The sequence below is a fragment of the Hydra viridissima genome, unplaced genomic scaffold (assembly GCF_058129835.1).
Source record: "Hydra viridissima isolate aposymbiotic clone 2 unplaced genomic scaffold, HvirCarnegie_v1 scaffold_12, whole genome shotgun sequence".
Classification (NCBI taxonomy): Eukaryota; Metazoa; Cnidaria; class Hydrozoa; order Anthoathecata; family Hydridae; genus Hydra; species Hydra viridissima.
The window spans coordinates 10043516-10060037 of NW_028324311.1; the positions used below are offsets into that span (position 1 = coordinate 10043516).

The window sequence follows — 16522 nt, forward strand, 5'->3', positions numbered from 1 at the left end:
AAACTTTGCAATCTGAAACCCAAGCTGTGCATTTCAGCAAATGTCTCAGTCAGTCTCAGTATAAGTGCGTACATAAATCACCAAAATACAAAACTTCTCATGGATGCAATAGTTTGGAAAAAAAGTTATAAGGATTCTATATCTGTAATTGTTTGTTCTGTTAGAAATGCTGTATGCTGCACCAATTTGACCAATGCCCAGGTATTCAAAAAGGTGTTTAGTACAAGAGTTTATAGGCCATTAGCTAAGAAAAATTATTCAAAGTATTCAAGTAATGACAAACCACTGACTATACATCACTAGTGTTACGAATTACTGCCACTCAATAAATTTAATGACTTCTTTTGCAGTAGCATTGAAACTCTTACCACAAAATCACAATATATAAAAAACTATAAATAATATATAAAATCAAATGTATTACAAAAACACAAAGTAAATACTTATAAAAACTGCAAAGAAAACCTTCAGCAAAGAAATGAATAATTTTAGAAGATTTTGCTGAAAATTATCAATATGTTGTCCAGGATGAGCTTGAAAGTTTTCAATGGAGCAAAAGTTAGTTGTCACATATTTTCAATTGCACTTTACTTTATAGAGAAAAACTTTCTTAAACAAAAATCTTTTTGTTACTTTCTGAAAATGTTGATCACAAAACAGTGTTTTTTTTACAAAATTAAAGAAGATAAAATTAGATATGTAAAAGAAAATTTATCTGATGTTTCTTGTTTGAAGTACTCTTCCCATGGCTGTTTGAGAGCAGTGAGTTATAAATAACAAGCATTGATGCAATTTCTGAAGTATTCCATATTATTCTAAAAAAGATAATGATAAAGAGATTTTATTAAACATTAAAAATGTTGTTAACAATATTTAATAATGCATTGTTTTTGAAACTCAAACTTATGGTCTTATTTATCATTTAAAATGATTTTTTAATAAAGTTTTCATATTTTTTCTTAAAAATTATGAAGATAATCTAGCAAGCACATTTGTTGTCTTAACATCTTTTAAAAAAACATGATCTGCTTTTTTTTATTATTTTATTTTCTTTATCAACATTCTATGTGCATTTTGATAGTAAATTAACCATAACCTATTGTTTTTTGTTCCTTTTCTTTAAAGCCTCTGTGTGGGAAAAACTGGAAAAATAAGAAACCTTAATATATTGATATAGTACTTTTATGAAATACATTAATGGGTAATTCTTTAAAAACTTTTATAAAATCATACTTTGAAAAAATACTGTAAAACATTTTTTTTTCGTTACTAGCAGTATTACAGTTATTAAAAAAATTTCCGAGTTTACATAAGCCAAGTGATACCACTATCCTTTTCAAACTAAAATTTGCAAAATTATTCAAAGAAACAAAGTAACAAGTTACTGTTGAAAAAGGATTAGTATATATGCAAAAGAAAAATGCTTAACATAATACAATTAAAAGTGTTCATAAGTTTAGATTTATAGTTTTCTATCTGCTGAACCTTCATATTTCATTTTGGATAAACTCTCAAAAGTACGAAAATTGTTATTATTGATATTGTATATTATTCATAGACATTTTTAATATCCTGTCACACTGAAAATTTTTTGTTTAAAAATATGTTTGATTTAAAGATTTTGTTTTTTATTTTTCCTAAGAATTCTTTTATCTCAAAGCATAGTTTTTCTAGTGTAAAAGTACTTCTCACTTTGACCCTCAGCTTAAGAAATATGTGACAGTTTTAGATATTAAGAAAAGGCTAGTATCTGTGTATTAAAGTGATTTGTACAAAAATAGTCTTGTTATCAAGGTAAAAAAAAATTACATTCATCAAGTAATTCAAAGCTAAATTACTGTAATGCATTGAAGAATTGCGTTTAATTTAAACTTTCAGACAGTAGGATAAATTCTTTGTGTTGCTAGCTACTTAATACATTATATTAACAGGCCTGTTACTATTTTACTATCTCATGAGCAAATGTTTTCTAGCATAATATAAGTTATTTAAATTATTGGTAATGTGCAGTATTGTTATTGATATTATTATCTCTTGTATAGGTTTATTTCTTGTAATTAACTTTTATGTGTCAGCGTTTTTAATTAGGGGTATTAAAACCTTGCCAAAACTAACGTTTGACTACTATAAAATGCGGGTTCTGGCTCATTTTCATTTTCCATCTCCGTTCTGGTTTTTTTTGATAATCGCGGGGGTGAAAATTTTCTGGTTTAAAATAAAAAAAAAATCGGTCAACAAAAACATTTTTTTCATGACGTGATAAACACGCGTAATGAAAAAAATTTAATGGCTGTAAAGGTGTTTAAATGTTGCGCGAAAAATTTCTTTTTTTCTTTGTTCTTGTTTTTGTTCTTGTTTTTCTTCGAGAATTGATTTGTATTTTTCAATTTCTCGCCATCCAAATCCTTTGCTCCTTAAATATTCAATGGGGTCAAGTGTTTTTATGCTTTTAATTTTTCCGTCCTCATTTCGCAAGATCCTAGTTTTTCCGTTCATTTTATTATGCCAAGAAAATTTTTTAACTCAAAAAAAATTTTTTAAAAAGGATTCTTGAGAATGGGTCCGAGAAGCAATCAAGATAGGATGGGTACATATTTTCTGTCTCTTTTGAAGTATAATCCATCTTTGAGTGAGCTTCCTGTGACCCATGGTGTTAAAAACAGTCCGTCTCCTTTGTATGTGGCAATTTTCATTCCTTTTCCATTGCTTTTGAGGTAAGCAATACCATTTCCAACAATTTTTTCAATCAAAGTGGGTGCTAGAGCTCCCAATAAAGGTAAAAGAAAAGGAAGAAACCCTCCTTCTGATTTTATTCCATTTCCTAAAATTTTGTCGATCATATTGGATCCAAGAGAAGAGGTAACCCCGCCCAAAGCGGCCTTACCAAAAACTGGGACGGCTTTAGCTGCAACCCTTCCCAATAAAGGTAAAAGAGCACCAAGAAATCCTCCTTCTATTTTTGCGTTGTGTTCCAATTGAGTTTTGCTCATTTTTATGGTGACTCCAACTCCTCGATTTAGAGCGTCCACAATTTTTCGATGTTGGCTTTCTGTTAAAAGTAAAACGTCGTTTCCGTGTAAATTATCTTTTGAAATACGGAGGCTCGCGGGTTTTCCTTCAATGATTGATTTTTTTATTTTATCGATCTGTCCCTGAGACACATTTAATTTGACACGAATGTAATTGCTCATTTTTAAAATGCCGGAAAAAATATTTATTTCACTTCTCGAATGTGATAACGGATCGTGATGTCCTCGCCGCGAAAGTCGATTAGATTACCGTTTTGATCGACAACGCGTGTGACCATCGTGGAAATTTCTGGTACTTTGACAGGGAGGTAAACCAAATGGGTGGGTCTTTCGATGATTTTAAAGCCAGGACCCACAGAGGGGTAAAAGGAGTAGATGCAATTTAATTGTGATCCTTTGATGTATGCCGATCCGATAACGTTGTTGACGATTCTGATCGTATTGACGTTCGTAATTCTGACAATGTCGTCGGACTCATATTCGGAATTGGAGTCTAATTGTCTTTTTGTGAAGCCCAAAAGGGAGGCGATGCTGTTTTCGACCTTAAGGTCCATCATATAGTTCAATCCAAGTTTGATGGTTGATTTTAAAGTGTTTGAATTGGATCCAATCTTGATGTTTTCTGGTGAGTAGCTGATTTTATTTGCGGTAACGTAGCTTGCGCTTTGAGACGCATAATTTTTTATTGTGTTTGAGACGGTTTTTTGCAAATAATTGTTGATGTCGATAATGTCGTAGCTTCCTTCTGGAATGGCGACGTTTTCCCAATTGGCACCGTTGGTCATGCTGTACCGGAAAGAATTGTTGTTGCTGGTGATGTTTGGAAAGCTATTGTAGGTCTCAAGACCGAGAAAAGCCATCTCATATTTTTTTCCTTTTTCAAAAACGATTTTGTCCAAAAATTCTGTTATTATTATGTTGGATGTTCCATCCACATCGATGATTATGCCTGACATTTTTTTAATGGGTGAAAAAATTTTTTAAATGGCTTCTTTTGGAAAATAAAAATTGTTAAATCCGCTTCGATATTTTTCATCGTATTTTTTTGACGACAAATTGATAACGGTAAATCCGTGAGGTTCAGACCAGCAATGTCTGCAAAATTTTTTGAACTCTTCTTTTTTCATGTCGCTCGAAACGTGGTCTCGATAGATGTGGTCAATATTTTTTGAGTCTTGAGGAAACAGGCAAATAAAATTGGTGTTTTCTCGGATGGTTTGTCGAGGTAGCATAAAATAATTTTGAGCGAGGTAAAAGCAGTCGACATTGGAGTGTCTTCCTCGGATGTAATATTTTTCGCACTTGTTTTGTTTGGTCAATTGCAAATCGTCAAAGATCATTAAATTGTTTTTTGTTGAATCGAGATCTTCGGGTTCAGGCACATCGTCAGCCGTTTCAAAAAATTGGCACTCCATGTCCTCGGTTTCGGAATAATTTTTTGAAAGGTCGTTGATGACGCATTCAGGGTTTAGGTTTAACTTTTCCATTTCGTTTTGTACCTTGAACAAATCGAGGATAATCTTTTTTGGCAAATTTTTTTCGAACGAGCTTTTCAGTATTTTGTACTCGGGTTGGAAAAGAGATTTGCCAAAGACCTGCAAGTGGTTATAATCCAACTATCCAGGTTTGAGCAGTAAATTGAGAAGCAAGGTTGTTTTTCCGCAACCGGACTTTCCAACGATGATTCCTCGAATGCTTCTTGGTAAAAGCTCGTTGTTGTTCCTTTTGTTTTTTCCAATATTCCATGACAAATTGGTTATTTCCATTTTTTTAATATAAAAATAATTATTTAAAATAAAAAAAATGTACTGCGCCAAATGTAAAAGGAAAACAGAAACGATCCATTTGAGAAACGAGAGGACAAAAAACAATAGAAACATGATCAAAGGGACTTGCGACTCTTGTGGAACGACCAAATGCACGTTTGTTTCTACGCATGCGCTCAATGGATCATCTTCAACAAAAGGGGGTGACTTGGTCGAATCGATCAACAATTTTTCAAAAAAAATAAAGCTTCCGTGGGTAAAATTTCCAGGAGAAATGCATATTCCAGGAATGAATTTTGCAGGACCTGGCACAAACCTGGACAAAAGGCTCACATCCACCGACATGTACCAAGAGTGGAGCAAACCGGTGGACCGAGTGGACAATGCAGCGTACCACCACGATTTAGCCTATAAATATTTAAACGACGTTCAAAGCAGAAATTTGGCAGACCAAATGATGCTTGAAGAAATGAACTCCATTCCAAACCCCACTCAAAAAGAAATAAACGAAAGAAAGCTTATCACACCCATCATCAAAGCCAAAGCCAAATTTGGATTGGGTGTCTCTGCAAAAAAAAAAAAAAATTTTTTTCAAGTTTAAAATGGACGGATCAGCTTGCAGAGGAGCTTCACAAACCAGTCATTCGCCATTTTAAAAAAAGAAAAGTGTTTGTGAACGACATCGATGAAATATGGGCTGTCGATTTGGTTGCTCATGGTGATCGACGTGTTTTCAAAGTATGGGTGGATCGTTCCGTTGAAAAGCAAAACGGGTCTTGAAGTGGCTGAAGCGTTGAAAAAAATTTTTGAAAAAAGAAAGTGTGCCAAAATGTGGGTGGACAAAGGAAAAGAGTTTTACAACAAGCACGTGAAAGCTCTGGGTGTTCAATTATATTCCACTGAAAACGAGGAAAAAAGCTGTGTCGTCGAGCGATGGAACAGAACGATGAAAGAAAAAATGTTTAAATATTTTTCAGCCAACAGCACCAATAAATACATTGACGTTTTGGACGAAATGGTAAAAAATTACAACAGCACAAAGCGCTCGTCCATAAAAATGACTCCAATTGAAGCCAGCGAGGAAAAAAATAAAAATAAGGTCTGGATGAACCTGAATGGAAAGATGCAAAAAGAAAGACCAGAACCAAAATTTTTAATGGGCGACAAAGTGAGGATCACAAAAAAGAAGACCAATTTTGAAAAAGGGTACACGCCGAGATGGACCGAGGAGGTTTTTACCGTATCAAAAGTTCAGCGAACGGATCCACCCACGTACAAGGTTACCGACATCAACGGTGAAGACATTCAAGGAACTTTTTACGAGCAGGAGATGCAAAAGACGGATCAGAGCATATTCAGAATTGAAAAAATAATTCGCAGAACAAAAAGCAAATCACTGGTCAAATGGAAAGGATACCCAGACTCGTTCAACTCATGGGTGGACAATAAAGAATTGATCCGTTTGAAAAAATGATATAAAAAATTTTCTTTTCTTTTTAAAAAGATGAATTTCGTGACGATTGAAAATTTTGACGACAGCAAGCTATCGGTTGGAGAGATTTATTCCGCAACCAAACCAATTCAATACCAAAAGATTCCGCTTTTTAATGAGTACCCCTCTGGAAAAGGTCCTTTTATTCTAAGAACCCCCGTTTTGTTTTCTCTGGGTGTGTTTGAGAACTGCAGTTTTAGAACAAACGAGCTGGAGGGATATTCCATGTCCTTTCTCGGTTTCAACGAAAAAAACGGAATGAGCGAAAAAGAAAAAAAGTTTATCGAGGTGACTGAAAAAATATCAAACTTTCTTCGCGAAAAAGTCAAGGAAATGATTCTTACTTTGAAAAAAGGAGGAAGAACGAAAAAAATAACGACAGAGGATCTGTCCATTTTTAAAAACAAATCAGATAATCCGCATGCAGCGCCCATTTTTTTCGGAAAATTGTTTACAAAGAAAAGTGAAAAAAACATTGAGGTTTCTTCTTTGTTTTTCAAAAAGGAGAACAAAAAGATGGTAAAAGCAGATCCTTTGGGATATGTCAGACAAAAGTGCTACGCAGTTGCATCTTTGAAAATTGAAGGTGTTTTTGTCGGAGCTCAGATCGAGTCCATTCAGGTTAGGATTCCCGAAGTGGTCATTGCAAAAAATGCACCTTCAGTTCAAAGCATCATGGGTGACGATTTGGATTTGGGAGAAATGGAATTTGACGAAGAAATGTGAAAACACTAAGAAAAAAATGAAAATAAAATGAGTTAAAACATTTTCTTTTCATATAAAAAAGATGACGATTGAAAACGAATGTACGTTATTGAGCTGGTCACCGGAAGTTGGTGACTTAACGTTGTCAAATATTTGTTGCGAAACGGAGCTGATGTAAATGCACCAAGCGTTGCACAATGGAGGTTGTTGCACTCAACCTCTTATTACGGTAATGTAAAAGCAGTCGAATTTTTGTTGCAAAACGGGGTAAATGTTGACGCTCGCGACGACGAAATGCAAACGCCACTGCACATCGCCTCTAAAAACGGTCATTTTAAAGTTGTTCAATTGCTCTTGCAAAACGGAGCCGATGTCAACGCGCGAGATAAAGACAACCGGACGCCGTTGTACTTAGCATCTCAAAACGGAGCCGATGTCAACGCGCGAGATAAAGGCAACCCGTTTTACTTAAACGGTAACGACAAAGTGATTGAATTGCTTTTGCAAAACGGAGCCGACGTCAACGCTTAAGATGACGAAGAAATGTGAAAAACACGAAGAAAAAAAATGAAAATAAAATGAGTTAAAACATTTTCTTTTCATATAAAAATTGCATGCCCCTCACAAGTTTTATAAAAACGTTTCCTCGGCAGAAAAACATGTCGATTCGAGTTTGGAGATCTCGAAAATGTATTTGGGACACATGGATGAGAGGATAAAAGAGTTGGAGCGATTCAAAGAGTCGGATCGAACCAAAAATTTAGAAAATTTGGGGAAAGAATCAAAGAGCTGGAAAATTTGGTGGAGATAATCAAAAACATGCAAAAAAAGACATCCCAAAATATTATTGTTACGAAAAAAAAATTGGATCACCCAAACTGTTTTAACATAAATGCGCAACACGAGATTTTTGCTCAAAAAGACATAAAATTTGCTGCTCTTTCTAATACAACAATATCGTTGTCCGTTGGACTTAATCTATTCAGAGGCATTGCAGTTGTCACTTTGATGGAATCGATCAGCGAAAAATTAAACTTTAACAAAAACGATGCCATTTTTTCTGAGCCTGTGGAAGACATCGTTTTGGATATAACCAACAACAGTGTTAATGACGTCATTGTCAAAAAAGGCGAAATGCTTTGCAAAATAAATCACATCGATTCGAATTAAAAAAATCTGTCTTTGTTAAAAAGATGGAGATAATAAAAAACACTGAGAAAGTTTATCCAGTTCTTCCAACAGCACCAACCGATGATGCTTATCGTCTTCAAAAAATAGGTGAGATCCAAAAAGAAATGGAGGATGAAAAAGTGAAAAGAATGGCTTTGAGCAAAAAGTACCATCGAGTGGCAAAAATTATTCGTTTTGCAGACGACGGGTTGCAAACGTTGTGCATTGGTTTGGGGATTACAGCCATTACACTTTTGTCAACCGTCGTTGCCACTCCAGTTTCGATTGCATTCGAGGGGGTTGCAATTGGATTAGGGGCTTTGTCCATTTTCGGAAACCATCAAAACAAAAAAATGTTGTTGAAGGCTGAGAAGCACGAAAAAATAAAGGTTCTTTCCGAGTCAAAATTGAACACGATTAGCGATCACATTTCAAAATCGCTCATGGACGGGTTTGTGAGCGATTCCGAATACGAACTAATCCTCAGCGAGCTTCAAAAATTTAAAACCATGACCGAAGAAATCCGAACAAAAACAAAAAGCTGCATTGACGAATTGACCAAAGAGTCGTTGATTCAAAAAGGAAGAGAAGAAGCCATTCAAGCATTTAACAACCTTTATTAAAAAGGAAAATGAACGCAGACGCAAACGAGTTTTCGTTTTTTGTTTAAGTTTTTATTCTCCGTATTTTAAAAAATGGAGTTCTTTAAAATACAAGACCCAAAAAAGAGAGATGAGATTGTAAAAAATTACATGGCCAACAGGGAGAAGCTTTACAATGAGAGCCTCAACCGGAACGTTTCCAATGCAAATTATCAGACTGATCTGTCAAAGTTTTTTCAACCGTTGATCGAGAGCAACGAAAAAGTGAAAAACGAGATAAAGAGCATCGCATACAAAGAGGATGGAAACACTCCACTGGCTTTGACTTACCCAGAAAGCGAGACGTCTTTTGAAAAAATGAATGTTGGAAATACTGCTTTTGATTATTTGTCAAAATACGCAGCCAAAGCAGCTGTTGCAGACAGAGTGTTTGGAATCCACGCAAAAGAACGCGGAAAAATGTTTATTAGAGACAAAGAAATTTTTATCGAAAATAATGACATCATTATTGATGGAGAAAAGTATGAGGGTACTTTAGGTTTTTGGGAGCTGATCACAAGATCCAGACCTGATATGACAAAGGTAACAAACGAGGACTTGAAAAATTATGAAAAAATACTGGTCGAAACGCATGCAATGGAGAGAGAAGGGAAACCAACCATACCAAAAGCTTCGAGAAGTAAAAAGTGGGAGAATATTGTTTCAAAATTTTGGGAAAAAAATTATACAAAAACGAGGGGAACAAAAGGTGGCGGAGTGATCATTCTTCCGAGCGATCCAAATGCGCTTGTTCAAAGGCTTAGTTTGAGCATCGCTGCTGGTCATGCTGAAAATATCGCATCGAGAAACGAAGCTGTTGCCATTTGTGACGAGCTTTTGAGGCAGGAGGAAATAAACAAAGAGGAATACCGATCGATTCAAAAATACATCGAGTCGTGAAACACGAATTAAAAAAAATATTTTCTCATTTTAAAAAAAATGCTCATTGTGAACAACAGAAGATATTTAAAAAAGAACGTTGTAGGAGGAGGAGGGATCGTTGACACGTTTAAAAATTTTTTGAGGAGAATGATAGCATCAAACGCATCAAAGTCATCTCTTCATTTATTGAGGAAAGCAGCAGCAAGCGAAATTGGAAGAGAAGCGATCACCGCCGCCAGATCTGCAGGAAAAGAATTGGCCTCTTCTGCCATATCAACCGCCAGAGACGTTGCCATCGACAAAGGGAAAAAAGCGATTGAAAAAGTTTACGCCAAGACAGGGACGCTTAATCCAAACCAATTGGTCAACACGATTTTGAACGAAGCGGCAAAGGTGAATCATTATGCATCTATTAATCCGATGGAAGAGCTGCATAAAAAAATGTTTGGTTCGTCCATTCAAGCAAAAAGGAAAATGACAAAAAAGAACGCTTCCAGAATACAAAATCTTTTCAAAATGGGTAGCGGGCTTTTGATTGCGTGATTTTTTTGACGAATCAAAAATGACATAAAAATTTTTTTTTCTCATTTTAAAAAATGATAAACAGCGACAGATTAATAATTGACGAAATGCCTGTCTACGACAAAGGCATTGAAAAAGTTGATTTTTTCGAGTACCTTCCAACAAACCTCGATTTAAATTCTTCAGGATCAATCGTTTTTGAGATTGATTGCCAGTCTGTGCAGACACTTCCGTCTGAGGCTTACATCCTCGTCGAAGGAGTTCTTAAAAAAGCGGACGGAACTGCTTACGCGGCAGCAGACCAAATTGCCTTGGTGAACAACGCCATCATGTATTTGTTCAGTGATGTCACTTACGACTTATCAGGACAGCAAGTGGAAAGAGTCATGTATCCAGGACAGGGAACAACCATGCTTGGATTGCTAAAATATCCTTTCGGTTTTCAGCTTGCCGATGGTTTGAAACAAATGTGGTATAAAGACACCTCAAACGCAACTGGAAACGCGGGGTTCATCGTCAGGCGAGACCACTTGTTTGCAGACACCACATCCATTGGTGCATTTTCTTTTAGGGTGCCTTTAAAACACATTTTTGGCTTTTGCGAAACATACGACAAAGCCGTTTACGGATTCAGACACACGATCACCTTTACAAAAAAAGAATACGACGACGCCATTTACAGAGCGGGGACTGTTGGTACAGGAATGATCGACATCAAAAAATTCCGACTTTTCATGCCTCGAATTGAGCTGGATGTTTTGAAAAAATCCGAATTTTTGAATCTAATGGCAAAGAAAATCACCGTTCCAGTGGCTTAAAAGCAAGCAAAGTCGAAGGGCAAGCCATTCCCGCTGGTCTAACAGAATTCACATGGACCCTTGGGAGAATCACTGACAAAAGCGTTCCGAGATATATTGTGCTTGGTCTTCAGACAAACAGAGGTTCCAGTCAAACCGCAAATCCAGCCGTATTCGATCATTGCGATGTCAACAATTTTTTTGTGACAGTCAATGGGATTAAATATCCAAACTACAATTACGACTTGAATTTTGGAGAAAAGAAAGGGGTTATGGCCCATTCCGACGCGTTCACTTTTGACGAAAAATATTACGGCACAAACGAGCTTGTTTGTCAATCAGGTTTGTCTCTGCTTGAATATAAAAATTTGTTTCCGTTGTTTTTTGTCGACATCAGCAAGCAAAAGGAAAGATTTGTTTCCGAAACGGCCGAATTTGTTGTCAACCTAAAGTTCCGAACGGCAGTACCCGAAAGCACCGTTATTTTCGCAGTGATCATTTCCGACAAATTGATCCAATTTGCTTCAGACGGAACCAACATGAACGCTGTTTATTAGGCGTCATGAGATTCTTGACAAAAATTGATTTAAAAAATTTTTTTCTTTTTAAAATAAAACATGAGACTAACAAAAAATTATCTGAAAAATTTGCTGAGAGAAAATGGTGTCACAAAAACCTCAAACAATTTGTTGACCTTGATGATGATTGCGGTTGAGAACAATCTCGTAAGCAAAGATTCGCTTTTGGAAGGTGCAAAAGAATGCAGACAGGTGGGTCGACCGAAAAAAGATATAAAAACGCAAACGGAAAATGCGAAAAAACCGATCGATCCAAAATACGAGAGGCTTGGTTCGATTCGAAAAAAACCTGTGTCTGTGAAAACAACCAACGTTGAAACAGGGGAGGTTGTTGAATACGGATCCCTTTACAAGGCGATGAAAAAGACTGGGCATGGCTGGAGATATTTGGAGCGTCGAGATGGAAAAGTGGAAAATGGAATAAGGATTGACATTTAAGGTTCAGAAAAACTCGAAAACAGAAAAAAAACTCCAAGTCCGAAAAAATGAAAAAAAAAATCCAAGTCCGAAAAAAAAATTTTTCAATTCTCGGAAAAAAGAATTGAAAAAATTCTCGGAAAAAAAGAAAAAAAAAATTTTTCTTGGCATAATAAAAATGGAAAACAAAATACGAAAAATCAGCAAGACCGAAAAAATCGGAAAAACCAAAAAAATTGATTTTGAGTTAAATAATTTACTTGGCAATAAAAAAATGGAAAGCAAAACTGTCAAAGAAAAAAAAGTTTCAATGGCAACATTGAAAAGTCAGGCAAAAGACCGAGCGATAAAAGGTTTTTCAAAAATGACCAGGGAACAGCTCGTTGAGGCAATAAAAACAACAAGACCTGCCATTGGTCCTCATCCTGTATCTCGTAGACGGACGACAGATGCGAGGTCAATTGTTCCTGCTCCTCGTTCGATTGCTCAAAGCCCAGTTTCGAGACCGGATCCTGCTCCGCGTTTTGCCGTTGCAACTGTTCCAGAGCCGTCACGTTATATCTTTGACGATCCTGTTCCAGATTCGTCTCCTGTGATGACTCTTGTAGTCAATGTTATAAACGTGTTACGCTCGTGATTTACGCAGTTTCTAGCGTAAAAACAAAAAAATCGATTACATAAAACTTTTTTGGCGTAACTTACGCTGGAAGCATCGTAATTCACGCTCAAAACTGTACGACAAAAAGTCCAGCGTTAGTTCAAATTTTTGTCGTAATGATATATGGCGCTGTGCAATATCTATATGTTTTTTTTTGTTTTGATTAAGTGTTAGAAGGTAAGTGGCGTCCTCTAACTTTTTTAACAGAAGATAATACTAATAAAACAAAGTTTATTCTTTGCCATTTGAGATTTAAGGTAAAAGTATAATTGGTTTATATTATATTATCTTTAATGAAAAATAAAAATATTTTAAGACTTAGAAATTGTCTATTTTTAACTACCGATTTTGAATTCCCAATTAGTTTGACGACATCAGGCGGTGGCATTAAATTATTCCAGTATTTCCCAAAGCAGGGCCCAAGCCAATCAAGGGAGGAGGAGGGGGCAAAATTTGAAGTAAAATTTTGAATGAAAGTATGGGGGCTCTCATTTCAGTGAATTAAATTTTTGAATATTGAAAATTTTTTTAGATTAGGGAAATTTGAATTTTAGAAATAAGTCCGTAACAAGTAATTTTGAAATCAGAATCAATCATGATCAACAGGCTAAAATTGTCAAGCTCAAGCTTGGCTTGAGGCTCAGGTTCAACTTTTGGAGGGTCAACCCGAATCAAGAACTTATTAGAAAGTCACATACATATTGGAAAAGTCTATATTCAACCAAAACATTATGAATTAAAAAAATATAAGTTTAAGATTTAGTTGGTATAAAAGATGAAGTGTTAAACATTTATCTATAATGTTAGATAATTAAATAAAATTTTTAAAAATTATTACCTTTTCAATTTATAAATTGTTATTGTTATTGTTATTGCAAGACCAAAAACCTTGTTGTTTTGTCCGCCATTTTGAATCACAGACATCTAAAATATTCAACTCATAGAGTTGAAATCTTATGACACACTTGAAACAAATGACGAAAAGATTACGATACGATGCAATTCGCTGAAAATTATTTATAACATTGAAAAACTTCGTCACGCTGAAATAGTCGTAGCGTAACATTTCCATCGTAATTACGTTATTTCTAGCGTTAGGCTAGAAAAAGTTTTATAACATTGACTACTGGAGTTTTTTCATGGTTTACGACGTCTGTGACAAATGTGGTCGTCAACAGTTTCAACAGCTTGCTTGAGTTTGTTGATCCGTATGTTCCAGAGTCGGTAAAGAGAACAATGAGCAATGTGGGGAACGAAGTGAAAAAAAAAGTAGACTCTCTTAAATCAATTGTCCTTAAATCAATTGTGCGCGAAGCAGTTTACAAACCCCTCATTCATTTTCATTTGACCGATCACGCGCTTAGGCATGTTGCAAAACAATTTTCGCATCAAGTCAAAGGAAACCAAAAGGATGCTTCTGCCTTTCTAGATTTGGCGAAAGACGGAGCGATAAAAATTCTTCAAGAGAATAAAAACAAAAAAGCGAGCCTTGTTTTGACTATCGATATGGAGAGCGTCAGCCTTACTACGGGAGAGGAGGTGCATCGAATTGTACCTTTTTTGTCAAAAGCTGGGATTATTTTGGAGTCGACGGATTTGGGAGAATTTTACGAAAAAGCAAAAGATGAGATCCTGGAAAACATGGAAAAATACAACAAAATGGGCTCAAATTGCACAATGTCCGCCATCTTGAAAATGGACATCAATTTAATTGATTACAGACCCATCGGTGGCCGGTCGTATATCCCTCTCGACGACTTTTTGGCAAACAAAAAAGCAATCATCGACATGAAGAACGAAGACAATAAATGTTTCAAGTGGTGTGTCACCAGGGCGTTGAACATGAAAGAAAAAAACGGAGAAAGGATTGACAAAGACTTGATTGAAAAATCGAAAAAAATAAATTGGGAGGGGATTGATTTTCCGACCAAACTCGATCAAATCAAAAAATTTGAAAAAAATAATCCAGAAATAAGCGTCAACGTTTTCGGGTACGAAAAAAAATCCATACACCCTTTGCAAATATCGAAATGCTTGAACAGAAAGCATGAAATAGATTTGCTGCTTGTTTCAGACGAAAAAACAAATCATTATTTCTGATAAAAAATCTGAGTCGACTCATTTCATCACAAGCATCCAAAAGAAACGTAAAAAAATATTTTTGCAGAAATTGCTTGCAGGGGATGAAAAGCGAGGAGGATCTTTCAAAATATTCGACCTATTGCAGAGAGCACAGCGCGACACGAATGGATCTTCCTCCAAAAAATTCGTTCATGAAATTTGGGCACATAGAAAGGTCGATGAGGGTTCCATTCATCGTTTACGCGGATTTTGAAAGCTTTGTCAAACCGATGGACTCGTACGAACAAAACCCAGACCAGTCGTGCGAACAAAACCCAGACCAGTCGTACACCAAAAAGTTTCAAAGTCACGTTCCGAGCTCCTTTTCCTTTTACATCAAATGTTTTGACGAAAACGTTTATGACGGTGAACCATCAATTTCCGAATCGTCAAACGAGAACCAAGACGTGGCCCAATTTTTTGTCGAAAGTTTGGAAAAAGAAATAAAAGAAATTTTTGGAAAAAACTTAAAAAAAAATATGGTCTTCACAAAGGACGATGAAAATAGTTTCAAATCCGCAACGGTTTGTCACATTTGCGAAGAAAAAATTCTCGATACAGAAAAGGTGCGCGACCACTGTCATTTTACTGGAAAATATCGAGGAGCGGCCCACAACGAATGCAATTTAAAATACAAAGTCCCAAAATTTGTTCCTGTCGTTTTTCACAATCTGTCAGGCTACGACAGCCATTTGTTTATCAAAAAATTGGGAGGAGAAATAACCTGCATCCCATGCAACGAAGAAAAATACATCAGCTTCTCGAAAAAAATCACGGTGGGAGAGTACATTGGGAAAGACGGAAAAACAAAAGAAAAAAAAATTGAGTTGAGGTTCATCGACAGTTTTAAATTCCTTTCCTTCGGTTTGGATGCTTTGTCAAAAAATTTACAGCCAGAAGAGTTCAAAAACCTCGCAAAATATTTTGAAGGAGAAAAATTCGATTTGCTTCGAAAAAAAGGCGTGTACCCTTACGATTGGGTGGATGGATTCGATAAATTTTACGAAACGCAATTGCCTCCAAAAGAAGCGTTTTTCTCAAAACTAAACCACAAGGAAATAGGTGACGAAGATTATGCGCATGCGCAAACGGTTTGGAACGTGTTTCAATGCAAAACGTTCAGAGATTATCACGATTTGTACAACGTGTCTGACGTTTTGATTCTGGCCGATGTCTTTGAAAATTTCAGGGACGTTTGCATAAAACATTACAAGCTCGACCCCGCCTGGTATTACACGTCTCCCGGGTTGGCTTGGGACGCTTGTTTGAAACTGACAAAAATAAAATTGGAATTGTTGAGCGACCCCGACATGCTTCGAATGATCCAAAAAGGAGCCCGTGGAGGTATAAGCATGATCTCCAACCGGCATGGAAAATTAAACAACAAATACATGAGCGACTCGTACGATCCAAGCCAAACATCAAAATTCATTCAATACTTGGACGCCAACAACCTGTACGGATGGGCCATGTGCAAACCTCTTCCCACTCACGGTTTCAATGGATGACAGAAGACGAACTGTCCGATTGGAGATCGGTTCCTTGCATTTTGGAGGTTGATTTGGATTATCCTGAAAGCCTTCACGATGAACACAACGATTATCCGTTGGCCCCCGAGAGAATGAAAATTGGAAAAGTGGATAAGGTCGTTCCAAAATTAAACGACAAAAAAAATTATGTCCTTCACTGCGAAAACCTGAAATTGTACGAACGATTGGGAATGAAAATTTCAAAGGTAGACAGA

At 36.1% G+C, this 16522-nt stretch overlaps 1 protein-coding gene across 1 annotated transcript; it reads left to right on the forward strand.

Moving 5' to 3' along the window:
- The first annotated feature begins 8857 nt into the window (after positions 1 to 8857).
- LOC149881176 (uncharacterized) lies at positions 8858 to 9703 on the forward strand. Its single transcript, XM_090067947.1, has one exon. The coding sequence runs from the start codon at positions 8858 to 8860 to the stop codon at positions 9701 to 9703; it is 846 nt and encodes a 281-aa protein (XP_089924073.1).
- The last annotated feature ends 6819 nt before the right edge of the window (positions 9704 to 16522 follow it).

What these genes read in the sequence shown, in the direction of transcription:
- LOC149881176 (XM_090067947.1), top strand. Translation starts at nt 8,858, where the DNA reads ATGGAGTTCTTTAAAATACAAGACCCAAAAAAGAGAGATGAGATTGTA.